Source organism: Balaenoptera physalus (assembly GCF_965194825.1).
Source record: "Balaenoptera physalus genome assembly, chromosome: 7".
In the NCBI taxonomy this organism is placed as follows: domain Eukaryota; kingdom Metazoa; phylum Chordata; class Mammalia; order Artiodactyla; family Balaenopteridae; genus Balaenoptera; species Balaenoptera physalus.
Genome location: NC_138886.1, coordinates 474306 through 502140, shown reverse-complemented (window position 1 = coordinate 502140; position 27835 = coordinate 474306). Strand labels below are relative to the sequence as shown.

Below are 27835 nucleotides of genomic sequence, written 5' to 3'. Positions count from 1 at the left end.
TGAACCGTTTGCTGGAGGCATCGGGGTTCCCGCTCTCCGACTGTGAAAAGCTGCCGTGGACGTTCAGGCACGAGGCTTCGCTGGACCTGTGCTTTCGCTCCCACCCCGGAGACAGACTGCTGGGTTTAACTCGATGCAAAACTGCGCAGATGTTCTCCAGCGTGAGAGAGCCGGTCTCTCTGCGTCCTTTCCAGTGCCCGCGTCACAACTTTTCATTTCAGCCGGTCTGACCGATGCACAGTCCAGCCTCACTGTGGCTTCAGTTTGCACCAAGGGCTGAGGACGCTGAGCGTCTCCCCACGCGCTTTTTGCACACGTGTATCCTCTCTGGTCAAGTGTCACATCTTTTGGTTGGATCGTTTGACTTCTTCCTGCTGAGTTTGGAGAATTCTTTATATATTCTAGGTGCAGCCCCTTCTCCTGTATGAGGTTTGCAAATATTTTCTCTCAGTCCATATCTTATCTGAACAGTGTATTTCACAGAGCAAATTTTAAAATTCTTGATGAAGTCAAATTTATCAGTGTTTTTTTGTGGATGGTTTTTTTGTGTTGTTACTAAGAACTTTTTGCCTAACCCCTGGTCATGAAGAATTCTTTCTCCTCAAGTCTCCTAGTTTCATGATGTAACTTGATCTATGACCCATTTTGAATTATTCTTTGTAAGATGTGTGGCTTGGTCAAGTCCACCTCCTCTGCATGTGGACGGCCGAGACACCGGCACCGGGTGTTGAAAAGACCATCCTTTCTAAAGAAGATGTGGTACATATATACAATGGAATACTACTCAGCCATCAAAAAAGAAGGAAATAATGCCATTGGCAGCAACATGGATGGATCTAGAGATTATCATACTGAGCGAAGTAAGTCAGAAAGAGAAAGACACATACCGTATGATATCACTTACATGTGGAATCTAAAATATGATACAAACCAACCTATCTATGAAACAGAAACTGACTCACAGACATAGAGAACAGACTTGCGGTTGCCAAGGGGGAGGGGGAGTAGGGAAGTGAAGGAATGGGAGTTTGGGGTTAGCAGATGCAAACTATTGTATACAGGATGGATAAACAACAAGGTCCTACTGCATAACACAAGGAACTATATTCAATATTCTGTGATAAACCATAATGGAAAAGAATATGAAAGAGAATATATATATGTGTGTGTGTGTGTGTGTGTGTGTGTGTGTGTGTGTGTGTATATATATATATATAAATAACTGAATCACTTTGCTGTGCAGGAGAAATTAACACAACATCGTAAATCAACTATACTTCAATAAAATTAAAAAAAAAAAAGGACGGGGGCTTCCCTGGTGGCCCAGTGGTTAAGAAGCTGCCTGCCAATGCAGGGGACATGGGTTCGAGCCCTGGTCCGGGAGGATCCCACATGCCTCGGAGCAACTAAGCCCGCGAGCCACAATTACTGAGCCCGCGTGCCACACTACTGAAGCCTGTGCGCCTAGAGCCCGTGCTCTACAACAAGAGAAGCCACTGCAATGAGAAGCCCGCGCACTGCAACGAAGAGTAGCCCCCGCTCGCCACAACTAGAGAAAAGCCTGTACGCAGCAATGAAGACCCAATGCAGCCAAAAAATAAATTAATTAATTAAATTTTAAAAAAATAAAAAAAAAGAAAGAACCATCCTTTCTCCGTGGACCCCTCTGCACCTCTGCATGATTGGCCATATTTGTGAGGGCCCATTTCTGGACGTTCTATTGTGTCTCTCGTCCCCAATTCTGTCTTAATTATGCAGCCACATAGTAAGTCTTTTTTTTTTTTTTAAAGATGTGGGTATTTTAAAATAAATTTATTTATTTACTTATTTCGTTTTGGCTGTGTTGGGTCTTCGTTGCTGTGCGCGGGCTTTCTCTAGTTGCGGTGAGCGGGGGCTACTCTTCATTGTGGTGCGTGGGCTTCTCATTGTGGTGGCTTCTTTTGTTGCCGAGCACGGGTTCTAGAGCGCAGGCTCAGTAGTTGTGGAGAACGGCCTTAGTTGCTCTGTGGCATGTGGGCTCTTCCCGGACCAGGGCTCAAACCCGTGTCTCCTGCACTGGCAGGCGGATTCCTAACTACTGCGCCGCCAGGGAAGTCCCCACATAGTAAATCTTAATATTGTGCAGTATGAGTCCGCCAACTTCAATCTTCTTTTTCAAAATTGTTTTAGCTATTCTAGTTCCTATGCCCTTCCATATAAATTTTATAGTCAGCCCCTCTTTATGTACAAAAAAATTCTCCTGAAACTTTTATTGACGTTATATAATCACTTTGTGGAGAATTGATATCTTTACAATTTTGAGTCTTCCAGTCCATGAACACAATTTCTCTTCTCTCTAGTTAGTGTTTAGGTCTTAAAATTTTTTTCGTCAGCATTTTTCTAGTGTTCAGAACAATGATCCAGCACATGTTTTGTTAGATTTATAACTACGTATTTCATTTTTGCGGGGAGCTATTGTAAATGGTACTTTTAAAAATTCAGTTCTCAATTGTTCATTGGCGGTAAGTAGATGCAACTGGTCTTTGTGGTTGACCTGGTACCCACCACCGTGCGAAGCCCACCTATTAGCCCCAGGAGTTTGTGTAGATTCCCTGGAGTTTCTGACGCAGACAGTCGTGTGGTCTCTAAACACGACAGCGGCATCTCCTCCTCTCGTGTGTGCCTCTTCTTCCTCTTTCTCACCTACTGCCCTGGCCAAGACTCCCAGGTGCACGAAGTAGGGTGATGACCGCACACCCGAGCCTTGTTCCCAGCCGTCCCCCATGAAGCACGGTGTCTGTTAGTTGTTGGTGTTATGCAGATGCCCTTTGTCAGGGTGCGGAAGTGCCCTTCTAGTTTGCTAGAGTTTTCGTCACGAATGAGCGCTGTATTTCGTCACGTGCTTTGTCTTCATCCATTAATATGTTCATGTGATTTTTCTTCTTTGGACACTCAGTGTGGTGATATACACTGATTGATTTTCCTGAATACTGAACCAGCCATACATTCTCAGGATAAACTTCCCTTGGTTGTGGTGCATTGTTTTCTTTATATATCACTGGATTTTATTTATTGACACAGTCAGGTCTCATTATTTGTGGATTTTGTATTTGCAATTTTGCCTACTAACCTCAGAAGTTTTTTGTAATCCCCAAATCAATACTTGCAGCGCTTCCGTGGTCATCTGTGGACACGAACAGAGCAGCAAAAAGTTTGAGTGACTTGATGTGCATGTCCTCAGCTGAGGTTGAACAAGGCGACACTGCCTTCTTGTTTCAGCTCTTGCTGTAAACAAGCGTCCTTTTCACGGTCTGTTTCGTGCCATGTTTTTTGTGCTTTTGTGCTTTCAGGAACCTGAGCCTCTATCTCCCCTGGGGAGCAGTGTTTCGGTGTTGGCTAACTTGGAGTTTGCAGTGACTTCATAGAACAGAACTACTTCAGAGAATAAGAATAATTGTATCTGTTGAGGGTTTTTGCAGCTATGTTCACAAGGGTTTGTTGTTTTCTTTTTAGTGCTGGTTTCAGTACTGGGGTGATGCTGGACTGGTAAACAAGTTGGGAAGTTGTCCTTCCCCTTTTATTTCCTGGAAGGGATTTGTAGACTTTGTATTTCTTCTTTAAATGTTTAGTATAATTTGCCAGTGAAACTATGAGACTTTCTTTTTCAGAAGATATTTAACTATAGATTTAATTTCTTTAGTGGTGACAGGGCTGTTCAAGCTATCTAGTTCATGCTGAGTGAGTTTTGGTAGCTTGTGGCTCTTGAGGACTTGGTCCATGTCACTCCAGCTATTGAATTTATGTCAACAGAGTTATTCAGAGCTATCCTTTCCTATCCTTTTGTGATGTCTGTAGTGACAGACCTCTTTCGTTCCTGATACTGGTAATTTGTGTCTGCACTTTTTTTTTTTCCCCAGTGTTGCTAGAGGTTTATCAATTTTATTGATCATTCCAAAGAATCAGCTTTTTCACAATATTTTTTCTATTGTTTTTTGGTTTCCACATTCTTTTGATTTTTGCTCTTATATTTATTTCCCTTCTTCTGCATGACTTGGGTCTATATCGCTCATCATTTTCTAATTTCTTGAGATGGAAGCTTAGATTATTGACTTGAGACCTTTCTTCTTTTCTAATGTAAGCATTTGTACTATAAATTTCCCTCTAAGCACTGTTTTAGCTGCATCTCTCAATTTTCTTACATGCTGTATTTTAATTTCATTCAGTTCAAAATATTTTAAGTTTCCCTTAAGACTTCCTCTTTGATCCATGGATTATTTAGGGTTGTGGTGTTTAATTCCCAAGTGAGTAAAGATTTTCCTGACATTTTTCTCTTATTGATTTCTACTCTAATTCTATTATAGTCATAGGACATGCTTTGTATGTTTTTGATTATCTTAAATTTGCTAAGGTTTGTTTTTTTAAATCAAGCTATGCTTTATTTTGGTGAATGTTCCATGTGCACTTGAGAAGAATATACATTCTGTTGCTGTTGTGTGGAGTGTGCTGTAAATGTCATTATGTCCAGTTGGTTGATAGTATTGTTCACTTATTTTATATCCTTGCTGATCTTCTGTCTACTAGTTTTATCTATTACTGAGAGAGAAGTACTGCTGACTCCAACTGTAATTGTGGATTTGTCTATTTCTACTTCCAGTTGTCAATTTTTGCTTCAAAATTTTTTTTCTATTAAAGCTCTGTTTTCAGGTGCCTACCTTTAGAATTGCTATGGCTTCTTGAAGAATTGTCCCTTTTCTCAATATGTAATGTCCCTCTTTATCCCGGGTAATTCGCTTTGCTCTAAAGTTTACGTTGTGTGATATTAACAAAACCACTCACTCCTGTCTTCTTTTGATTAGTATTTGCATGGTATATCATCTTCCATCCTTTTACTTTAATCTACTTTATCATTATATTTGAAGTAAGTTTCTTGTAAACAGATTTAGATATTGTGATTTATAATGAGAAATATATATTTGGTCTTCATCTGTCTCTGGTTCTCAGTTCCTAAAACCCTTGCACTTTCCTAGGCTATGAGAGAAATCCGTTTATACCTAGTGTAATATGGATAATTTGAATTTGGTAAGTCAATTGGTATTTGGCAATTCAATTCAAAACTGTAATTTGAATTTAGGTCTAGCATTTTATTATTTTGGTGTTTTTTTTTCATTCCTCTTTTCCCCTTTCCTGCCTTCTTTTGTGTTATTTGAATATTTTTTTTCATATGCCATTAAAATTTTTCTCTTATGATTTTGACTATATCTGTTTTGTATAAAATCTTACTGGTTTTTCTAGGGAATTCAAAATACATACATCACTTTTTACAGTCTGTTTGTAATCAGTATTTACCACTTCAGTTGGAGACCTCTTCACACCACGTTGGTCTCTTTTCCCCCGACCTTTCACGTTATAGTTGTCTTATACATCACACTGACATTGAAATCCCCCCTAGACAATGCTGTAACTTTTGCTTTCATTGTCCAACATATTTTAGAGAACTTGAGAGGAGAATAGTCTATGATATGTATCACTTCTGTGGCTCTTCCTTAATCCTGGTGTTCCAAGTTTCCTTCTGGTATCATTTGATTTCTGTCTGAAGAATCTCCCTTAATTGTCCCGTTAGAGCAGGTCTGCTGCCTACAGATTCTCTTAGTTTTCCTTCATCTGAGACTGTCTTTACTTCACCAGCACAGCTCAGCCAGTGAAAAGTCACCATACTTCCAACTCCCAGTTTCCTCCAATGGACTCTTTGTTTAGAACAGCCCCTCCCAACTCCTCCTTCTCCTCTATAAAAGAAAGTTCCTCTCCTTTGTTCTCCGAACTTACCTGTGGTACACCATAGATTGCGTACCTTGAATTGCAATTCTATGCTGTTCTCAAATAAACCATTTTTGCTGGTAATATAACTGATGGTTTCATTGATTTAGGTCAACATTACTTGGTGTCAGAAGAGGGATCCAGAGAAGACCCCTGATAACTCCAAGGCAGTGAGCAAACAGGTGTGGACTTGCAGAGCCTATTGAGCTCACTACTTTCTTGCTGACCCTGGAGTTTGAGGGTAAGTTTTCTCCAGGATTCAAACCCCACTCTTTTTGTGTTTTGAAGCTCTCCAGGCTGTATTTGAGATCTGCTTTTTTGGGAAGACTTCATCCTTTCTTTAAAGGCTTTGTCCTTTCTGAGAGTACTTGTTTGGCACTTTGGCCTGTCTCTTGAAATAAGGCTGTTCCTACTGAAACTGCACTGCTAAGCCTTTGGTCCAATTCCTTTGGAACTGGGTTATTTCTATAGGAACTGTGCTGTTTAAAAGTTTATTTCCTTTGCTCTAGAGAAAAACCTCTAAGAAAAGGGATCCCAGCAATCTAAATGTTTTGACAGTGCCCCCTCCACCCCCTTCAGCCAGTTTTATGTTTAAAAACTGTGGTCCTTCCTCAGGCACATTTCTTTTTTTGTCTGTTTGTGGTTTTGGGGGGTTTTTTTTGGCCGTGCCATGTGCGGCTTGTGGGATTTTAGTTCCCTGACCAGGGATTGAACCCAGGCCCTTGGCAGTGAGAGCACAGAGTCCTAACCACTGGACTACCAGAGAATTCCATCTCATGCACATTTCTAATTAAATGGGCCAACTTAACCCAAAGTAATTTATAACACTGATGGTCATTATGGAGAACGTTTAAATTTTCCAAGCTTTTCTTAAAGATGAATTGGACAGCCATGGCTCTATAAATTTTCAAAACTAAATGGGATTCCTATTCTGATTGGTATTTTGAGGCTTCTAAACATTATCAAGATTCTGAAATTGCCTCTTAGAAAAATACAATTTTTAAATTAACTGAGGCAAACAAACAATCGAAGAAAAAATGGCTCTGAGGACTCTCTCCCTGGGCCCCATCTCCTGTCTCTGGACAAAGCAGCCCCTGTGCTCAGCACCACCCCCACCCTGTGCTATCTTCCTCTTTCCTTCTGCCCTCCGCTGTCTCATTCTAATTCTCTCACTGCGCTTCCCTAAACCTCTCCCAGCTTCCTCCTCTGAACCTGTTAGAATCTGCCTCTGTATTTATTCTTTAAAATTTTATTTTATATCGGAGCATAGTTGATTAACAATGTTGTGTTAGTTTCAGGTGTACAGCAAAGTGATTCAGTTACACATATATATGTATCTATTCATTTTCAAATTCTTTTCCCATTTCAGTTACTACAGAACATTGAGCAGAGTTCCCTGTGCTATACAGTAGGTCCTCGTTGGTTATCTATTTTAAGTATAGCAGTGTGTACATGTCAATCCCAAACTCCCAATCTATCCTTCTCCCCCATCCTTCCCCCCGGTAACCATTAATTCAGGACCTGACCCTTTAAACTTAAGTCCTCGGAGGATCCCAACAAACCCCAAGTTTACGTTCCCTAGACTAAGGCTAAATCGAGAGCCCTAAAAGAGTATCCTAAAGTCAGTGGGGAACCCCACAAGTTTGCTGAAGGATTTAACATCATTATCCAAACGTACCAGCCTGGTTTCCCCAGATCTATATGCTTGTGGATGGGGGTCAAGCCAAACATTGGATGAAACTTGCCTGATGGGAACATCCTGAAAGGGATTTAGAGAAACAACCCCCAGCTTTCGGCAAGAGGCGAGCACACCTGCTGGAGGACCCCCCCCCCCCCCCCCCCCACCGCCAAGCAATCCTAGTAGCCTGTCCTCAGCCTGTTGCTGGGAACAAGATTCAGGCTTGCGCACAAAAATCGGATGAACTGCTCATGACTATTACAATCAACTTCAGATAGTTTAAAAAAAAAAAAAAAAATCTGGTCTTCCTTCAGATGTTGAGTCCATTAGGGTAGCCTTTAACTCTGTTTATTAATGGGCTGAATGAAGATCTTTCCTTTTAGTTAAAAGGAGCAGGATGGAATGGGAAACTATGTCCACTCCGTATTTACTTAATCTGGCAGATCAGCTCACTCACACCCTAGATGAGTCACTTAAAAGATTAATTTCAAAAAAAAAAAAAAGATTAATTTCAACTCCAGCAAATGAAGGTCCCTAAACAAAACCCAAACCCTCTTAGTTCCTGCTATTATCGCAAAAAGCCAGGACTTTGGGAAAAAAGACTGTCACAGGTGTAAGTGCTTCAAGTGCCTTCAGCCCTCTAACCAGCCTTTCCAACGCCCTCCTCACCCCCAACGATGGGGCGCCAAGGAACCACAGGGGTTCTTCCCAACCCTCCCTCTTCATCAGCTCAGAAAAACAACTCTCCAGATTGGGAATGAATCTCTTTTGGCACCAGAGCCACACTCTCAGTTCAACTGCGGTAAAGCAGCCCCTGCCTCGGAGCACGAAAGTGATCCAAATAGTGGGGGTCTCTGAGGAACCTCAACCTGTTCCTTTGCGTTTAGGCCCCTGAGAGATACCCACACTTCCCTCCTTAGTCTCTCCGCCCCTATTCATTTATTAAGCTGAGACGGCTCAGAAAATATCATGCTGGAATTTCTTTCTCCCGAAAGGGGAAATAATTCTAGAATTTCACAGTAACAGTCAAAATAGCCAACCAGGTGAATTAAGTGACCCTTCGCTGTCTTTGCTTTGCTTTGTCTCTGATGGTCCTGGAGGTGATTCGGGAGACGCTGATCATTTGTCCCTACTGAGTCAGCTACCATCCTCCTTATGGGCAAAATCTCCAACTGATATTGGCAAAATCCACAGTGCTCTTCCCGTCAAGACTCAAATAGGTCCCTCGAAACCTCTCCCCAGAGCTAATCAATACCCTATGAGTAAAGAAGCCCTTCAAGGTATAAAGCCCATAAGAGGATTCCAAGGCTCAGGGCCTCACCACCCCTTGCGCTAGTCTCTGTACTACTATTAAATATAACCTGTGAGAAAGCCCAATGGCTGAGGATGGAGGTCTGTCCAGGACCTGCAGGCAATAATCAACGTTGCTGCCCCTCGACACCCTGTTGTTCTTAACCCCCATATTCTACTATCATCCATTCCTACTGAAAGCAAAAATTTCACCATAAGCGATCTATGCAGTGCATGCTCCAGCATTCCAGCTGGTAAAGCCAGTCAGTACCTTTTTGCCTTCACCTGGGAAGGATAACAATACACCTGGACAGTAATGCCCCAGGTTTTACAAAAATCCCTCTTACTTTCCACAAGTCTTGAAAGCTGACTTGGATGACAAAGTTTTTTGCAGGCTTGACTTTGCTACAATATACAGTCGACCTTTGAACAACATGGGTTAGAACTGAGCAGGTCCATGTATATGCACTTTTTTCCAATAAATACTACAGTACTGCTGTACTGTGCAACTTGCAGTTGGTTGAATCCATGGATACAGAAACGCAGATGCAGAGGGCTGACTGTAAAGTTACGCGTGGATTTTCAACTGTACAGGGGTGGATGCCCCAAACCCCCGCGTTTCTCAAGGGCCTATTACACAGATGGTAAGCTGCTCTGCTCGCTTCCTCAAACCTCTTCACAGGAAGACAGCATCCACCTGTTAAAACTTTTGACCTTAAAGGGACATAAAGTCTCCAGTGAAAAATTGAGTTGCTCAAACTCAGGATCGATATTTAGGGCACATCATCTCGGAACAAGGGTGACACTTGGATTTGTGTACTCTTTGTGGCATCCTGAATGTCCCCAAATCTAAAACTAAGCCCCAATTATGAGGTTTTTCTTGGGTTAGCTGGCTACAGTCGAAATTGGATTCCAAATTTCTCCCTTATGGCCCAGCCCCTATATGCTCTATTTTTTTTTTTTTGGTTGCACCGGGTCTTAGTTGTGGCAGGCAGACTCCTTAGTTGTGGCATGTGAACTCTTAGTTGCGGCATGCATGTGGGATCTAGTTCCCTGACCAGGGATCGAACCCGGGCCCCCTGCATTGGGAGCACGGAGTCTTATCCACTGCACCACCAGGAAAGTCCCTATATGCTCTATTAAAAAAGATCAAAACTGACCCTATTATTTGGGAAGATCAAGATGCCACAGTCTTTGAGACCTTGAAGAAAAGCTTAACAAGACCACCTGCCCTTGACGTCCTAATTATCAGCTTCCCTTTTCCCTCTTTGTATGTGAGAAGGAAGGGAACGCCCTTGGAGTACTTGCCCCAAAACACGGGAACTGTCATTGACCCATTGAGTATTACAGCCGACAGCTGGACTTGTGGCACAGGGATACCCCCTTGTCTCAGAGCCACTCCTGCCGCTGCCCTTCCAGTCAAGGCCACCAGAGAAAGAGTTTTCACCATCTTTGCACCCCACGCGGCAGAAGCCCTCCCAAATTCTCACACACTCAACGCTTTCCAGTTAGTCACGCCACCTCCCAGGAAATCCTGCTGACAGGTCCTCACACAGCTCTCCCCGTTGTAGCAACCTCGCCACTGCTGTTCTGCTGTCTCCCTCTCTGACAACCTCATGACTGCCTCACACTGACGATCACCTGCTGATGTCCCACGACATTTTACAGGGGGCTCCTCTAACCAGGGCAGATTTCCCGTGGTTTACTGACGCTTCCTGTTGAAGATGACAATGGTAAACACTGTGCTGGGTGTGCTGTTACATCCCCCGCTGAAGTCACCAAGGCAGCACCTTTACTTTTTGGCTACTTTGGCCCAACAGGCTGAACTATATGCTCTCACTCGGCTTGTACTTCAGCCAAGGGCAAAACCACCATATTTACACCGTCAGTATGTCTTTGGGGCAGCCCAAGACCTTGGGATGCTGATGGAAACAACTAGGTTCCTTACCTCTAATGGGGAAAAGATTAAAAATGGCTCCTATGTCCAAATCTAACAGATACCATACTCTCGCAGCCGCCTTGACGATTATTAAGATCCCTGGGCATTCCAGACTCGACTCCCTAGAGGCTAAAGGAAACCACCTCCCAGACATTTCCTCCAAAATCACTGCTCTCAAAAGAACCAATGGCCAAACTTCTGTCACGGTCCAAAGACATCCTCCCCAAGATGACAATCTGGAAAAATTGACTAGAAATGCATAACAATTGGCCCCAGAAAAGGAAAAACAATATTGGAAAGCTAGTGACTGTTTTTTTGTTTGTTTGTTTTTTAAAATTAATTAATTAATTTATTTTTGGCGCTTGTTGGGTCTTCGTTCCTGTGCGAGGGCTTTCTCTAGTTGCGGCAAGTGGGGGCCCCTCTTCATCGCGGTGCACGGGCCTTTCACTGTCGCGGCCTCTCTTGTTGCGGAGCATAGGCTCCAGACACACAGGCTCAGTAGTTGTGGCTCACGGGGCCTAGTTGCTCTGCGGCATGTGGGATCTTCCCAGACCAGGGCTCGAACCCGTGTCCCCTGCATTGGCAGGCAGATTCTCAACCACTGCGCCACCAAGGAAGCCCCCAGAAAACTAGTGACTGTTGGTTCGATAAAAAGAACTCTAGCTTGGGCCAAATAACAATCCAGCCTCCACCAGAAATTCTAAGGTTCTCACTCCTCACCATTGGACATGCATTAAACCATAGGTCCACTGACAAAATGAGAGCCTTCGTGAACCAACATTGGTGGGGAAACATTCATAAGGCTGCAGAAAGTGTCCACCTGGCTCGTCCCACCTGTCTCACCTGTCCAAATACAATCCAGGCAGGGACTTCCCTGGCGGTCTGGTGGTTAGGACTCCGCGTTTCCAATGCAGGGGGCGCGGGTTCGATTTCTGGTTGGGGAGCTAAGATCCCATGTGCCACACGGTGGGGCCAAAAACACCTCCACGAGAAACAAAACACGATCCAGGGAAACCCGTTCGCACTGCTCCCCGACACTGAACTGCCTCACGGACCGCTGGAGGTTCGGCAGATGGATTTCATACAGCTTTCCCACCTCACGGTACAAACATGTTTCGTCATGAGCTGTATGTTTTCTCACTGGACCAAAGTTTTTCCCTGTAGACAGGCCTCTGCTTCTTCCAAGGCTGACATGTTGTTAGAAAAGATTATCCTTCCCTGGGTAATCCCTAATCCCCTTCCCTGGGTAGTACTTCACAGTGACTGGGGAACCCATTTTACTGGTCCGGTACTGTGACTAGTCTGTACTGTTTGGCCGGTTTTACACTCTCACTGTCTTACCATTCCCAACCCACAGGGTTACTCGAATGCACTAAAGGCACTATTAAAACCCGACTGGCAAAACTTACAGAGACTCTCCAACTAGCATGGCCAAAAGCATTGCTGTTTATCCTTCTAAATCTCAGACCACTCCCTTTGGAACTCATAAACTCTCACCCTTGAGACAGTCACCAGACCTCGGATGCACCTGAGACCTGCCTCTTTTGGTCCACTGCTGATAAAGGGAGATATACTTCAATATTATAGAGGCCTGATTGCTTCTGTTGAAAATAATCATGCTCTGGAAGAGCGACCTTTTCACAGCACGCTCCCGGGAGGTGAAGAGCTTAACCATCACACCTGCAACCCAGAGACTTTGTTGGAAAAGACCCCTGAGTAAGGACCCCCTTCACCCTCACTGGAAAGGCCCGAATCAGGCACTGCTAACCCACGCTTGGGCTGTCAAACTCCGAGGAATAGACCCCTGGATTCAGGTGACTCATGCCTGAATGAAGCTGCACGCCGACTGGGAACCTGAAAGTAAAGATTTCCCCGAATTGAAGAAGACAACATCTGACCAGATGTCAGAACCAGGCCTGTTAGGTTTCAAATTCACACAAGTCTCTCTCTTTCATCTGGACTATTAAGTGACTCCGGATTCTTATCCAAATTCATGGTCTAAATTTGTAACCTACAGGCTGTATTATTGACAAACATTTAGCTTCAGATGAATAAGTCTTTGATAAACCAACATTGTCAATCAACTATACTTCAATTTTCATAAATAAATAAAATAAAAAGTCCTTGAAGTTTTGCTGTTTGGGGGAAAATTTATCGGCTATGGCTTCATGCTTATTCCTGCACTGCGCCTTCTCAAAGTGCTTATTTCCTTCTGTGTTGACTGTTCCCTTGCTGTTTTCACTATTCCAAGACACAGACTTTAGATGGGAAATTCCTGAGAGATCGCCCTCCTACTCCTCCTTGTTACTTGAATGTGCCCTCAAGAGGTTTCCAGTCTGTGCACTCTCCCTTCCACGAGGGACAAGGTACCCAGGAAAGGTCCTCCCTGGCATTGATGGACAAAAAGTCACTGAATCCATAAAAAACTGATTTTTGATAAGCAATGCTTTCAGAGAAAAATCTTGATCAAAGAGGAGAAATGTGAAAATTAATAAACAGAAACCTTATTTAACAGGAGGCCAGAAGGGGGAGCCCCCACGGCCTACCGTGCAGCCTCAATTGCAGGCCCAACAGGAAGGTTACTACTTACTACCCAGCAGGAGGAAGATTTTCTCCCTGCCCAGCAACAGCCCAGCCAATGAGAGACCATCACAGTTCAGCCAATGAAAAGCCACCACACTGCGAACTCCCAGTTTCCTCCAACGGACACTTTGTTTAGAACAGCCCCTCCCAACTCCCCCTTCTCCTCTATAAAAGAGTTTCTGCTCCCTTGTTCTCTGCACTTGCTTGTGGGTCACCTTAGACTGCTTGTCCTGAATTCCAGTTCTTTACTGTTCCCGAATAAACCCATGTTGCTGGTAAAATAACTGGTTGTTTTATTATTTTAGATCAACAGCTCATGTGAGCATCTTTCCAACAGCTCTACCAAGTCTTTGTCAGATAATTTCAGCACCTGTGTCTTCTCATCCTTGGTACCTGCTGGTGGCCTGTACCTGCTGGTCAAGATCTTCATGGTTCTTCAAGTGCCATAATTCTTCTGGTTTCTAGTATTTTGAATACCACTCCGTGAGACTGGGGTCTTGCCTCCATCCTATGGAGAATGCTGGGGTTTTAGCTGCACCCCCAGTGGTGGGTCTGGGAATGGGCTGGTCCACTGTTGAGGGCGCTGGTTGGGTCAGGTCCACACAGGCCTGGGAGCAGGTCCAGGGGCTCATAAACACCTTTGCAGGTGGTTTTCCTGACCTTTCCAGATCCCTAGCTCCCAGCCCCCTCCAGGGTCTCCCTTCCTGGCCCTTGAGCCATGTCCAATGCATACGGCATGTCTAGTCCACGACTGCCTTCCTGGGGTCCCCAGAAAGACCCTGGCCCTGTCTGGGTGACAGCTGCATGGGGTGGGACCAGCAGGAGGGTGCCTCCACAGTGGCTTTGATGATCTCCCTCCTAATCCTGGTTTCTGGAGACCCCTCCCTGGCAATTAAAGTGCAACTCTCTTCCCCCCACACAGACCTACTAAAGGACCTGTAGGCACGTGTCCCTTCCGGAAGTAGGGCAAACAGTGGATCTGAGTTTCATCCTAATGGTGATGGAAGGTTCTAGACAAGGCAGATGTGCCCTGAGTCTGTCCTCCCCAGGGTGGGGTCTGTCCCTCTAGGGCACACATCCAGGGCAGGGGGTATCAGGGGGTGGCTGTTTGTTTGGGGTTGAGGGGGTGAGCCTGGCCACGTAGGCTGGGGCATGCACACTGCAAGGCTTGGAGAGAGCAGTACAGGTAGACAGGGCAGGCCGGGGCCACCTCTGTCCATGCTGTCACCAGGAGGTGAGGACTGGACATCAGACATTATACAGGCTTGTGTGTCACGGTGGGTGAGCAGAACACACCTCATCAACGTGAGCTTGACCTCATCAGTTTAAACAGAGTATTCGGGCCTCTTGCAGGCCCAACCATACTTCTCCCTCAACAACAAGCCTTCTGAACAATCTGCTTCTTCCAGGATAGCTGTCCACATGATCTGGCCTTGCCGCAGTTAATGGCATGAACTGTGGGACATGGACATCCATGCAGAAGGCCCCAGTGGGAGGTGCTGGCTCAGTGTTTACCAGTTATATTTTAAGAGCTATCGCCAGACTGTTTTCCAATAAGGCTATAGCAATTCACATGATCTCCTCCCCACACAGTCACCAGCATAGGGTGACTCATACCCTTTAAATTTTTGCCAAACAAACAGGCAGCAAGCACCTCTTTCCCTTCACTGGCTTTTCATCGGCCATTTGATTTCCTCCTCTGTGAGTTGTCAGTTCAGCCCTTTACTCACTTTTCTCTGCTGGGTTTTGTCTCTTTCTTGTCAATACATAAAAACTCCTTGTATGCTAAGGACCTTAGCCCTTTTCCTCGCACACTAGTTGCCAATAGTTCTCCCCCAGCCCTCGCTGGCTGCTGCTGCGGTTTGCCAGCTGGCTGGGTGTACGGGGAAGGCCGCAGAGCCCTGAGCTTGCCCCGGCCCCGCCCCAACCCAGCCTGCCTCCGGGTCTGCCACCCCTCCCCTCGGTTTTGTTCTTTTCCCAAAACGCCTTCCTCACTTGTACTGGGTTTCATGTCTTTTCTCCATCACACTGGTTGGTGGTTATGGGGTGTGAGGGAAGGAACCGTGTGAACCAGATGCAAGACCTCGAGCCTCCCGCGGGCGGACCTCGCCAGCCCTTACCCACAGCGGCTGACCCAAAGGACTGCGGGGCAAGCCCACTTGCTTCCGCAGCCCCAGTCCCTCGACTACAGGGTGCCCCGTCAGAGTCTGGGGGAGGGGCAGGGGCACGCGACAAAGCTTCTGGCAGTCCCGGGGTCAGGCCTGCAGGTCACACGGTAATCGTGCCTTCGAAGCACACGGTGAGGGCAGATGGGTCAGGCCGGAGAGCTGTCCTCGTGGCCTGCGTGGGCTTTCTTCCGGACATGAATTCTCCTGGCAGCAGCCCCCGACGCCAGGCTGCCAGCCTCCAGGCCCCCAGAACCCCAGGCCTCCCAGCCTTCACCCATGCCATCCCCTGGCAGCCCCCCGCCCTCCCCAGCCCTTGGTGGCCCTGGATGCACCCATCTGGCACCTGCTGATCTGCCCACAGGCAACTGGACCAGGAGCCACCAGGGTAGCCAAGCCTGGCTGGACCCAAAAGCACCCTGGCCACTGGAGGGGAGGGTGGCGGCAATGGGCACATCTGGGAATGACTAAGGCTAGTGATGGCCAGCTGGTCCTGTGGTCACCTCCCGGCCTCCCACTGTGGCCACACTGCTGACACACGCAGCAGAGAATGGCCCGAGGGAAGGAACGGCCCTCCGCTCTGTGCCCGGGGGCGGGGCAGAGGCTACAGGAGGGGGTGCTGCCTCTGCTCTCATCTCCCGACCTCACTTGGCTCCGCTGCAGGACCGCATCCTGCAGCCGCGTCCAGGACCTGCTCTTTTCCCAGACACTTCCTCGGAGCCCCGGGAGCCCCATCCCCAGACCTCTCGCAGAGTGTGCCCTTGGCAGGGCAGGCCTAGCGGCTCCAGCCCCCTCGGCCCAAGCCAGGATGTGCAGGCGGCCACCACAGCAACAACCTCAGACCAGCGGGCCCAGAATCTTCCGGGCCCAGGGAGGTAGTGGACGTTGGGTGCTGAGAGAGGAGACCCACGCGGCGGCCGCAGCAGAGGATCAGATTTAATGGTCACTCTAAGGGAGGTCGTACATTTTTCAGAGCCCGGCACAAGCCCCCGCCCCCCCCTTGGCTGGGGGCACAGCCAGGTGTCTCAGACCAGGCTCTGCAAAGGGGGGCCAGCCCCCGAGCCCCAGCTATGTACAAGAGAGCTCACCCACTGGGCCGCGGGCCAGGCTTCGAGCCCACAGCACACCGGCCGCCCAGCTCTCGGGCTCCGGCTGCAGGGTCCAGGCCCCCACGTGGAGTGCAGCAGGATTCTCACCCACCAGGACCCAGCCCCGGCAGGCCCCGCCAAGACCCCAGGCCTCTGCACGAGCAGAGGCCTTCAGAGCTCGGCCGCCAAAAGCTGAGCTCGACAGCAGCAGGGAGTTGGGCGGGCCTGGAGGCCGGGGAGCAGGCAGGGCCTGGCTCGACCCAGCGCCCGCTCTGAGAGCAAGGAAGCTGTGCCCCCCAGCTGCTGCCCAGGCACCCCTGCCGAGCCGGCGCAGCCGAAGTCAGGTAAGCAGGGGTGGCGAGAGCAGTGCAAGCACAGACGATCAGGGACTCGGCCAGGGACGGAGGCAGGCCGGGCAGGCGGGCCGCCCTGGTGCTGGTGATCAGATACGGCGGGGCTGGGGCGCTGGGGCAGACAAGGTCCTGAACACACGTTGAGCCGGGTGATCTACGCCATGACTAGTAGCGGAGCACTTAACTAGTTAACTAGTAACGCTGCTTCCCTTTGAGTCGTCTCAGGGGCTGTAGAAAATTGCACTTATTTCTATGAAGCTGCCCAGGCGCCGCCCCAGAGCTGCAGCCTCCGGGCGAGGCCTAGACCCGGTCAACGTCCACCGGCCGCGGTGGCTCCTCCCGGCGTGGGGGCTGTGACCTCTTTGACCCGTGATGCCTTGAGGACCAGACCCCTGGAAGGGAACCTGAGCGACGTCTGAGGGTGCCCTGAAGTGGCCGTGAAGACCAGAACCCACGCGGTACCGGGCAGCACACAGCGGCCCAGCCCCAGTCGCCGGGCCGAGGAAGCGGCCGGGTGGTGACCCGCCCCTCACAGAACGTCCTCGAAGGCCAGCAGCTTCGAGTGCTGGCGGCTTTTCCACAGGCGGTACAGCCGGAAGTCAAAGTAGGTCTCGATCATCTGCTTCCCTGAGGCAGGAGGGGCGAGGCCGGGGCTCAGGCCGCCGCCCCCCCGGAACCCACCCCACAACTGGAGACCAGCCCGGCAGACTCACCTTGGGCTGACAGCTCCAGGGGGGACTCGAAGGTGACCCTGTAAGGGGTCATGAGAGTCCTGAGGTTCTGGAACAGCTGAAAAGAGGGGGTGGGCCGTGAGCTCCGGGCAGGGGAAGAGAGAGGGATGAGGAGAATGGGGGGTTGGGGAACAGGACCCCCCCCAGCTGGTTAGGCCCAGGCATGGGGGTTTCTCCGGGAGAATGAGAAGGGAAAGGGAATCTGGAGAGAAATGGGGGTTGTATCAACCCTTCACACGTCTGGGATCTGCAGCCTGGTGTGGAGTCTGGGCCCCATACCTTCTCCCCGTTGGGGTTCCCCAGGACATAGCAGCCCATGACGTGGATGACGTTCGGCTCTGGGTTCACTTTGCTCATCAAGCGGCTCAACCGTTTCCAGAAGCTGGCGGGGGAGGGGTGGTCACAGGTGGCCCCCAGTCCGACCCCCAGGTGTGAGGGGGCATCACAGGAGGCACTGCGGGGACACGGTGCCCCAGCAGATGCTGCCTCCAGCCCCCCAGCCTCCCAGGCCCCCCCTGCTCACTGGATCATGTCCTCTTCCTTCTCCACTTTGGCAAAGGTGGCCACCTTGTTCTTGAGCAAGTACAGGTGTCCTGGGCCGCCCTGTGAGAGGCTGCAGTTAGCCGACGGGGCCGCGCACCGGAGATGTCCAACCACCGCTGCCCCCAACACGTGCAGATGCAAACGTGCATGCCCAGGGAGGCGGCACCCTCCACCCCTGACCCCTGGGCAGGAAGGGCTGAGCCCTACCTGGCAGAAAATCAGCATCTTCCAGATTTTGGCCCCCTTGTGGTAGACGTTCAGCTTCTTCTCTATCTCCTCTGCGGAGGCAGAGGTGTGAGTGCCGCCCCCAGCAGCCCCAAGACCAGAGGGCAGGGGGGCAGAGTACTCACCCAGAATGTCCTCGAAGGTGGCGTGCTCGTGGTCCTGGGACAGACGGAAGCCAGCCCCACGTCAGAGCCCTTCTCAGGCAGCACCCCCCACCCGACACCGCGACGGGGGCTGGGCAGGCACTCACGTAGAGGATGGGAATGATGGAGGGGTCGTCCCTGCGGAGGATGGTGGGGATGTACTCAGCTTTGGGCACTTTAGAGGAGATGAGCTGGGGACAACAGGGGGGCCACTCAGCGCCCTGGCCGCCTTGGAGCCAGTGGGCAGCAGGAGCCCCCCTGAGACCCCCCTCCCCACTGCTGAGCAGCCTGCAACAGCTGTGTGGGGCCTCACCATGACCTTGGGTGGCACGAAGCCCTCAGTGTCACAGGCTACAGCCTCCAGGCCCCTCTCCGTCTCCCAGTCCAGGTCCTCAAAGGCCTCGCCCAAGGTGCAGTGTGAGCTCTGCAGGTCACTACCTGTAGGGCAGGATGTGCCACCGGGCCTGAGGATCACCTGCGGCGCCTCCTGTCCCGGCTGCAACCCCCCGAGACGGGTGGAGGCCAGAGCCGGCAAGCCATGTCCCGGAGGGTCCTCCAGGTCAGCGAGAAACCCAGGGTGGGTGAGAGAGCCAAGCTGAGGAGCCCAGCAGCCCGGCAAGACTGGCGCCTGCCACCAGCCCGACTGCGAAGGCGGTGGACCCTGGTGCAAGGCCAGTGGGAGCCGGAGGGCAAGGGTCAGCTCCAGCCAGGCGTGCCTGGCGCCCGGGCCAAGGAGAAGTCTGGCACTGCTCCTCAGGCTTCGGGCATGAGGGCGGCACCAGGCCAGGGCCGCCAGCGAGCCGCAGCCTTTAGCTACCCCTGCCCAGAAGATCGGAGGTGCCGGAGCGCCCCCCCGCCCCCCCGTCAGTCTGGTAAACTGAGGTTCAGCAAAGGCGCAGAAGCCTAGCTGCCCCCCCGGGGTGGGAGCGCAGGACTGGGGGCCTAGGGGAGCCTCTGGGAGAGGTGTGCGGGCCTGCGCCGCCGGGCACCTACTGTCTCGGGAGTCGTGGGAGGTGTCGGCTTTCATGGGGGTGGGGTCGCTCCAGGACCGGCTGAAGCTCCGCTCGCGCCGCTCGGCGAACGCTGCAGCGAAAGCAGAACCCGTTAGGGGCCGGGCCTGCAGCCGCACGAGGTGGACCGGGGCAGGGGCTGGCGGGGGAGGACGTGGGGACCGTGAGGGGGTCCGGGGAGTGGAAGACGCCACTGCGGCGGGAGGGGCGGGAGTGGGGAGTGCGGATGGGCGACAGCGGACAAGGACCGTGCTGGGTGCACATGGGCGGAGCCTGGGTGCAGGGGCGGGGCCCTGTCCTGGGGCGGAGCCTGGGAGTGGGAAGGTGCCCGCGGGGCCACAGCGGGGCAGCAGCGCGGCCTTCGGGGCGCGGAGAGCAGCACGCGAAGCCCCAGCGGCCAAGAACAGCGCGCCCCCGCCCGCCCGCGCCGGCGCTCCCGGGCCTTACTCTGGGCCTTCACCCGCCGGCTGCCGACCATGCGCAGGTGTTTGCGGAAGTTCCTGGGGGCGGAAGCACCGGGGGCTGGTGAGGGCCGCGAGGGGGGCGCCCCGTCCCACGAGCTCCCCTCCCCACGGCTTGCTGGCCACCATCCCAACATCGCCCTTTGCCGTGAGGGATGCCCTCCCGGCGCCCCCAGCTCTCCCCCAGGCAAATCCCACCCCGTCCCTCTCCTCCTGAGACTCCTCCCGGGCTCCCCCTTTGCTGCCAGTACAAAGGCACGGTAAGCAAGCCTCCTCCTGCAGCCCCGCCCCCTCCCAGGACAGCTCCCCCGGCGACCCTGTGCACTCGGCTCTCCCGCCTCCGCTGCCCACGCTTCCCTTCTCTCCTTGTGCCCAGGCACTCTGAACCCCGGGAGCCTCCCTCCCCACGTGGTCAAGGGCTCCTGCTTCCTGCACACGGTGGGCAGGGCAGCACAACTGTCCCCAAGCGTGAGGTGGGTTTGGGTCTGGCAGATGCCCCCTCCCCTGCCGCTGTGTCCCTGGGCCACCTCAGAAGGTCTCCTTCACCCCAAACTTTGTGCCCTGCCAAAGCCCAACTTCCAAGATGGACAGACAAGCTTCCTGGACACATCTCTGAGGTGGGCGGGGATTAGGGAGGGTAAGCCTGGCTGCTGAACCCACTGCTCTGGGCTTCAAGGGCCAGAAAAAGGCACAGGGGAGCCAGCTGGCTGCAGTTCAGCTGTCAGTGTACCCCCAAAACACAGGCCTAGGGGCTCAGGCCACATGACCTTTCCTGCCTGCCGCGTCCCCAGAGCAGGGCCAGGCCAGTGTTCGCCACCGCCCTTCCCCCATCAGGTCTGCTGGGCTGGGTGGGCCCAGGCTAGACCAGCACAGACAAGAGACGGACCCTGGTGGCGGGTGGCTGGCAGGCCCTACCTCTGGATTACAGACGCGGACTCATTCTCCCGTTTCCGGCGCTTCCTCTCCGCGTAGCCCCTGAACACCCTGGGAAACCACCACGAGTCAGCACTGCCCTTGGCCGCAGGCAAGAGGGACAGAGACGTGGGGACAGAGGCTCGAGCACAGGGCCCAGCGGGGCATCCAGGGCGCTGGGCAAGGCAGAAGGTCCCGGCCGGCCTCGCCCTGTCCTCGGCCCAGTTCCCGCAGGCCCTGCTGTAGCCTTGGCGCTCGCTGGGACCCAGCACGCCCTCATGGTCAAGGCCCAGGTCCCTGGCCTGCCCCAACCTACTTGGGGGTGGGAGAGTCCCCCAGGGACAACCGCCATGCTCTCAGGCTCGAGGTCCACACGGTACTTACGAGATGCTAGAGTCGAGGCGGGAAGGGGCAGCATGAGAGAGAAGACACAGTGAGCAGAGACCCTCAGACCCCCAACCGCCCTTCAGTTCGCTCCTTTCTTGTCATTGACCTGGAAGGTCCCTCACAGGCATCCCAGGCACCAGCAGGGTGCCGGCTATGCCGCAGGCCAGCCCTGGAAAGGGCAGCAGACGCGGAAGTCACCGTGGCCCAGGCCGCCAGATGCTGTGACCTTGTCAGGCCGCACAGAGGCCTGACTGTGCCCTGCTGGCCCTGGGTCCAGCAGCGAAGGTAGCGGCCCCCATCCAGCCCAAGGGCGGTGGTGCGCTGCCCAGGGTAGCATATGCAGGAGGCAGCTTCTTCGGTATCGGGGACACTGCAGCAGAGTCCCTCCCTGGAAGGAAGCCCTGACAGAACACCCAGCTGTGCGAAGGTCAAGAGCACGCCCCCCAGGGGACTACGTTGTGATCACTTGCAGCGCACACGAAACACAAGTAGGCTGCTGTTTGGGGCGTGCGTGAAGGCGGAGCTGGGTGACGCGGGGCAGCGAACCATCTCTGCTGGTGACTGCGTCAGCTGCAGCCCCCAGCCAAGTCCCCGCAGGACAGGATGGACGGACTGGGGGACTGTGAGGGGCGGGGCAGTGGGGAAGGGATGGGGCGGGGGCGGGGCAGTGGGCGCTAACAGCAGCCAGGCCTGCCTTCCTTCAGACTGCACGCTCGGAGCAGCCACGCAGGGGGGCTCAGAGGGCAGGAGAGGGTCCGGCAGCAATTCCTGAGCACCAGGAAGAGGGCGCCCGGCCTGGGCCAGCACACGTCAGACGTGACTCACGCTTGCATAGTTGTGGTTGCTGTCTGGAAACTGAAGAGGTTTTCCTTGGGGAACCAGGTACGGATGGGGATGTCATCTGGAAGAGACCGAAGGCGCAGTGACTAGGCCGGCTCAGGGGTCCTGAGGTCTTTACCCCCACCTGTCGGGGAAGGGGATGCTTCCGCCACAGACGGTGGAGGAGAAGCACCAGGGCTCCCCAGCCCCATCCCCGGTCGGGAGGCCGGCGCGGGGCCAGCAGGCTCGGGTGTCGCTCAGCTGTTCAAGGCACGACAGCTCAGCGGCTTGGTGACGCTTGTCTTTGCTTAGCTCTCCCTCTGCTACCCACAGCTGACGAGTGTTCTTTTGAGAGCACAGCCTGCCGCCAGGGTGCCCAGGAAAAGGATTGACTTTGGCTCCGTTTAAGCAGGAGGGGAAGAGCAGGGACAATGGCTACAGCCTCTCCTTCGGGTCTCCAGGGCCTTCTCTGCGGCCCACTCTGGCGCCCACTTGGTTGGACCTCCCCTCCCCCAAACCCTTCTCGGAGGGCGAGGTGGAGGCCCTCACCGGGCGTGGAGACCGCCCCTTCCCAGGGCCCCTATAGCCACTGGACAGAGTGGGTGAAGGTCACTCTACCCTCTTCCCTGACCCCTGTCCCAGCCCCTGGCCTGGGTGCATCAGAGGAGCATGAGGTCGTGGAGGTGAACTGCCCACACCCCAGGCCTGTGCCCTGAGGCCCAGCTGGGTTGCTGATTTGGAGGCCCAAGAGGTGCCCTGAGAGGATGTGCCAGGTCCACTAGGTAGAATTCTGCTCTCAGGACATGACAACCTCAGAGCCAGGAAGCGTGGGGCCACTCGAATGTCCCAGGGAGGCCTCTCACCGACAGCAGGCCTCCGGGGCTCCGCAGCCACCGGCACAGCTCGACCATCCTGGGGAGGGCCCCACTAGCTGGCTGCGCCCCAGGCAATCACGCGCCTCCCTCGGTGGGTGGGCCCCAGGGCAGGGACTGTTCCCCAGGACTCCCTGGAGGCAGCCCGATCTTTCCGTTCAGCCAGGTTTTCTGCCCGCTCAACCCTTAAGACCCTCCCAGGCCCCCTCCTCGGGGAAGCACTCCTGCGATGATTTGGTGCTGGCAAGGCTAAGGCCAACCGTGAGGCCTGAGATGGGGCACGGGATGTGGCGGCAGGTCGCCACCTGCAGGCCGTGACCTGGGCACCCTGCTCTGCCCAAGCCTCACGGTGCCTGCTGCGGGCCGACCCCAGCACCAGCATCCTGCCTAAAGCTGCCCAGGCCCCCAACGAGCCCCCTCACCAGACACGCGGTCAACGCTGTACATCCTCTCCAGCTTCTTGCGGCGGCTGGCGGCCTCAGGCAGGGGCGGTTGGTCCAGCCCAAAGGCCTGAGGGGAAGGACTGGGGGCGAGCTGGGCACATCCGGGACATTCCTTGGAGCCCTGGCGGCTGCCCGCCCAGCTGTGGCAGGGTCTGCTGACGTCCTCACGACTGCCGCCCGGGCTGGCGCGCAGGGGCTGGCTATGGTGGCGGGGGTGCCGCTCCCGCTGCTGCCGCCCCTTCACCACAGCCAGCTCGATGGCCTCGGCCTCGGGGCCGGGCAGCAGGGCCGGCTCCCCAGAGATGGTATACACACGGGGCTGGGGGCCCTCACCGGCCGGCTTCCCACTGACGGCCTCCTCCGGGAGGCTGCCCTCATAGCGGCCGTTGGAGATGAGGGAGAGGCGGCGCTTGTTCTGGGGGGCAGGCTGCATCTCGGGGGACCCGTCGTGGCCAGAGTAGGCGTCAGCCAGCAGGTGGTCTGGGGGAGAGGCACCAGGTGAGCTTGCAGCCTGCTGGCCCTGCCCTCCCAGTCTCCGGGTGTTCTGAAGGCAGGGAATGAATACCCAGCGTGTACCTGGCCCACTGACCGAACCCCGGGCCCTGACGACTTCAGAAAAGGTATTTCTGAGCTGCGCACTCCCCCTAGAGGTTCACGTCTCACGCCTATTGGGGCCCCAAGCCCCTCTTACGTGCGTGTGGGCGACAGGCTGTGCTACCTGTGGGTGATGGGGGGGGGCAGAAACAAGCAGGCCACCTCCCAGCCTGCCACCACGCCCGTGTGCCCAGTGCCAACTTCTCCCCTCCCCCCCACCAGCTGGCCCCCAGAGACAGTGGTGCCAGTCCTGGGGGTGCCAGGAGGCCTGTTGCCATGCCAACGGCCCAAGCTGGGTGGGTGCCATGGTGATGAGTGAATAGGAGCTCCTCCTGGGGCTCTGGGCCAGGCGGGGCAGGGGGCGTGAGGAAGCCAGCCCAGCAGGGCACTAGCTGCCTGCTCACACCCCACAGTGCGCAGGGGCTGGGCCTGACCTGGACAGGAGACAGCATCTCCTCGCCTAGGATGGGGGGCTGTGGGTGGACCCCGTCCCGGCACTGCCTCACGTGCCCTTACCTGCACCGTTTCGGTTCTCGGGGTGACTCTGGGACAGGTACTCGCCAAACGCTCGGGCTGCTCTGAGGGGTGGACAGCGGGGTGCGTCGTCAGTGCACACCACCCACCCTGGCGTCCCCACCCCACCCCACCCAGGCCCTCGGCGCCAGCAAGGGAGGGCTCAGGGATCACTCCCAGCAAGCACTCCCATCCCACCTCAGAATGCCCAGGGCTGGCAGGTCGCAGTTCGGGGACCCTTGGGTGCCGGTGCACCTTGGCCGGACCTGCAGGCGGGACCCAGGTCTGCTTGCCATCCAGCCCCTGCCACCCAGTGTGTGTGAGGGTCGTGAGGTCGTGCAGCTCGCCCACCGCAGCCTCAGGGAAGGGAGCCGCACGGAGGTGGGGGCGGGGCGCCGGCTGCGAGCACGCTGCGGGGACGGGGACGGGGGCGGGGGCGGGGGCGGCGCTGGCCCCGGCAGTCTGCCCGCCGCACTCACCGCACTTTGGCCGCCACCGAGGACATGGCCTCGCTCCGCAGCGCCCTCCTCCGGGAGGCGACGGCGCCCATGGTCGAGGCGGCGGCGCATCCCCAGGCCTCAGAGCGCGCCCCGCGCCCGTCGCCTCCGTCGGGGGAGCCGCGCCGCGCCGAAGATCGGGCTCGGGTTCGGGCTCCGATTCGGGACCCGCATGGCCGCGCCGATCCCTCCGCGCGCCCCGCCGCACCGAACAGCACTGCCAGGCCCGGGGGTGGCGCTCCGCCCACCGCGACGTCAGGGCCGGGGCGGGGCTCGGCGGGGCCGCCCCCGTTACGTCAGGGCTGGGGTCGGACCGTCCACGGCCACGGCAGGGCGAGGAAGGCTCCGCCCACCGTAACGTCAGAACCGGGCGGGGCCCAGAAGGGACTAGGCTGAAGCCCCGCCCACCACGCCGGCAGTAGGTGGGGGGCGGGGGGCCCGGCGTCCCGGGGTCCGGGTTGGGCGGCAGGGGGCGGGACCAACCGTCTCTCCGCCCTCTCAGCGCTGCCTCTGGAGCTGGGAAACTGAGGCCCGCGGTCCCCTGACCACAGGGTCCTGGGCCCTCCAGTCAAGGGTCTCCCTGCTCTCGCAGACCCACGTGCCCTGCTCCGAGACCTGCAGGGATCGTGGACTCCAAAGTCATAGAGCTGACAGGTCTCCTTTTTTGTACAAAAGGACCCCCCTGGCGCTATTTAATGATCTGAGAAGTACGGTGTGGGCATCATCTTAGGGAAGACTCCCGTGTGTACAGAATGGTAACAATGCCTGAGAGCTCGGGAGGGCCTCATCCTTGGTTTGGGGGGATCCCAGCTGCACCCCAGACCTTGGGTGTCCCGCCTGCCTGGCTTGGGGTTCTGGGGTCCCCACATGGTGACCACGCCCCCCTGCAGCCTCAGGACTGTGCGGCTGCCCATCTTGGTGCTGCCCCCTGCCCCGGGGACCTCGGCACAGGGACCACATGTCCCACACAATCAGATCTACCTTTATTGACAGGCTAAGCAGAAACATCAGGGGCTCTGATATCTCAGAGGCCTCAGGGGGCCCACAGGGGCCGACACAGCCCCCCAGGACTGCTGTGTGTGCAGGGGACGCCAGGACCCAGTGCCCCACCAGGAGCGGCCAGTACAGAGAGGCCCCAGCCACTCCAACACCGGCCGGCAGGGCCCTGGGCCCCAGCAGGGTCTCCCTGGCAGGCTGGGGAAGAGCTGCAGGAGCTGCGCGAGCTGGTTCTCTGAAACGCACCCACGGGAGATGCTGGCTTCGGGGCGCATCAGAGCAGAGACCTCTGCCCGTCTTGGTCAGAGAGCCAGGGGGGATGAGGAGTCCTGGGATGGTTCGGGGGAAGCCAGACAGGAGCGCCGATGCCGAAGCGAGGGCTCGTCCTCCTGGAAGCAAACCGCACACGGTCAAGGTCCAGGTGGGGGCAAGCCAGGAGGGCAGCAAGGAGGGAGCAGCTGGCCTGCTCGGGAGCCCTCAGAGCTGGCAGCTCAGCTGAGGCACACAGGGTGCCCGGGCAGCTCACCGAGTCGGAGCCCAGGCCGGCTGGGGCACGCCGGAAGTCCTTGGGGCCGCCCAGCAGCACCTCCTTGTATTCAGTCTGGTCGTCAGACTCATCTGGGCAGAGAGCAGGGCCATGCAGGTATCCTCTTGAGAGCAGGGGCAGGGGCCGGCATGGGTCCCCATATGCAGCCTACCGGGTCCAGGGGCTGCTAGAGGGAGCCTGGTGGCCAGGGCGGCTTATTGAGAGTGTCGAGGGTCAGGAGAGGGCATTGCCACTACCATCCTCAGCTGTGTGGGCATATGGCCCGGGGTCCAACGCACCGTCCGTGGCAGCCACCTTGGCAGGCTCGATACGTGATACAATCTCAGCAAGGTCCGTGAAGGAGGCGTTGGGGCAGGCGAGCACCTGGGGGGCAGAGGCGAAGGAGACATCTGGCCGAGCCCCTGACCGCAGCCGGCCTCACCCTCTCTGTGACCCTCTGTGGCCCTCGCCCTGGACTGCGGGGGGGGCACGGGTGACAGGCAGAGTACTGAGCAGCCCCCCACCCACAGCGACATCCTCTCCCACGGGAGCACTTCAAGGGTGGAGAGTCAAAGCGGGGCAGAGGCCAAGAGACAGCCCCCCAGGGCCGCTGCCCTTGCCCTTGTCTTCTGGCCCCTGGGGCGGGGCAGGGGAACCTGCAGGCCTGAGCAGTTGAGAGGGTTTGCCAACGTGCTGCTGGCTGCAGGGAGCCCTGGCTCTTTTTTGGATTGGGCAGCAGAGGACGGGTCACAGGAGTGGGAGAGGAAGGAGGGGCGCCAGCTCAGGCACTCACTTTGCATGCCTTCACCTTGCTCGTCCCCTGCCGATCCTGCAGCATCTTCTCCAGCACACCACTGCGACCCCAGATGTCAAACACTGTCCGGCCGTGCTGGTACCCCACCTCCTGCACACACACCGGGAACCCCGTGACCGGGGCGCGAGAGCAGGGAGGCCTGGGACGGGCAGCCGGCTTGGACACTCACGCAGATCTCGTGGAACTTGCCGAAGTCCAGGGTGCCGTAGCCGTCGATGGGGGGACGCAGGTACACGCAGTAGTCGCTGCTCTTCACCGTCTCCAGCTGCCGGACGCAGCACACGTAGGCCAGGCGCGTCTAGATCTCCGCCATGTTCAACACCTGCCGTGTCACAGCCCCTGAGCGTGGCTCTCCTGTCCCCGTGTGGCCCCTGGCCTCCATCTGGGCACAGCCACTGAGTCTCCTGCCCTGGCCCTTCCTTCCCCTCCCCTCCCCCCCAAGGGGAGGCTATTTCTGCTA

The 27835-nt window shown here is 54.8% G+C and overlaps 2 protein-coding genes and 1 long non-coding RNA gene across 12 annotated transcripts in view; 1 reads left to right on the top strand and 2 right to left on the bottom strand.

Moving 5' to 3' along the window:
• LOC309663602 overlaps nucleotides 1-27835 on the top strand; it is an 88860-nt gene that overhangs the window by 38346 nt on the left and 22679 nt on the right. The gene's annotated exons all lie outside the window — the stretch shown is intronic.
• On the bottom strand, nucleotides 13560-25289 carry NSMF (NMDA receptor synaptonuclear signaling and neuronal migration factor). Of its 10 annotated transcripts, none has more exons than XM_082467697.1 (16): nucleotides 25022-25268; nucleotides 24741-24808; nucleotides 24546-24607; nucleotides 23415-23915; nucleotides 22127-22202; nucleotides 20918-20986; nucleotides 19989-20041; nucleotides 19525-19614; nucleotides 18845-18969; nucleotides 18639-18722; nucleotides 18514-18547; nucleotides 18371-18441; nucleotides 18144-18223; nucleotides 17900-18002; nucleotides 17603-17678; nucleotides 13560-13791 (listed from the first exon to the last, which is right to left on the bottom strand). In XM_082467697.1, exons 1-16 carry the CDS (start codon nucleotides 25109-25111, stop codon nucleotides 13745-13747), a joined length of 1629 nt encoding a protein of 542 aa, XP_082323823.1. In that variant the 5' UTR covers nucleotides 25112-25268; the 3' UTR covers nucleotides 13560-13744. The 10 variants fall into 10 exon arrangements, with proteins under 10 accessions (XP_082323823.1, XP_082323822.1, XP_082323824.1 ...); XM_082467696.1 differs by lacking the exon at nucleotides 13560-13791 and adding an exon at nucleotides 16367-17516; XM_082467698.1 differs by lacking the exon at nucleotides 13560-13791 and adding an exon at nucleotides 16367-17117.
• Nucleotides 26006-27835, bottom strand: part of PNPLA7 (patatin like domain 7, lysophospholipase) — a 54913-nt gene continuing 53083 nt past the window's right edge. The window contains 6 exon segments of the mRNA XM_082467675.1: nucleotides 26006-26342; nucleotides 26344-26424; nucleotides 26562-26653; nucleotides 27355-27415; nucleotides 27545-27673; nucleotides 27677-27697. Coding sequence (XP_082323801.1) covers nucleotides 26310-26342; nucleotides 26344-26424; nucleotides 26562-26653; nucleotides 27355-27415; nucleotides 27545-27673; nucleotides 27677-27697 — 417 coding nt within the window. The 3' untranslated portion in view covers nucleotides 26006-26309.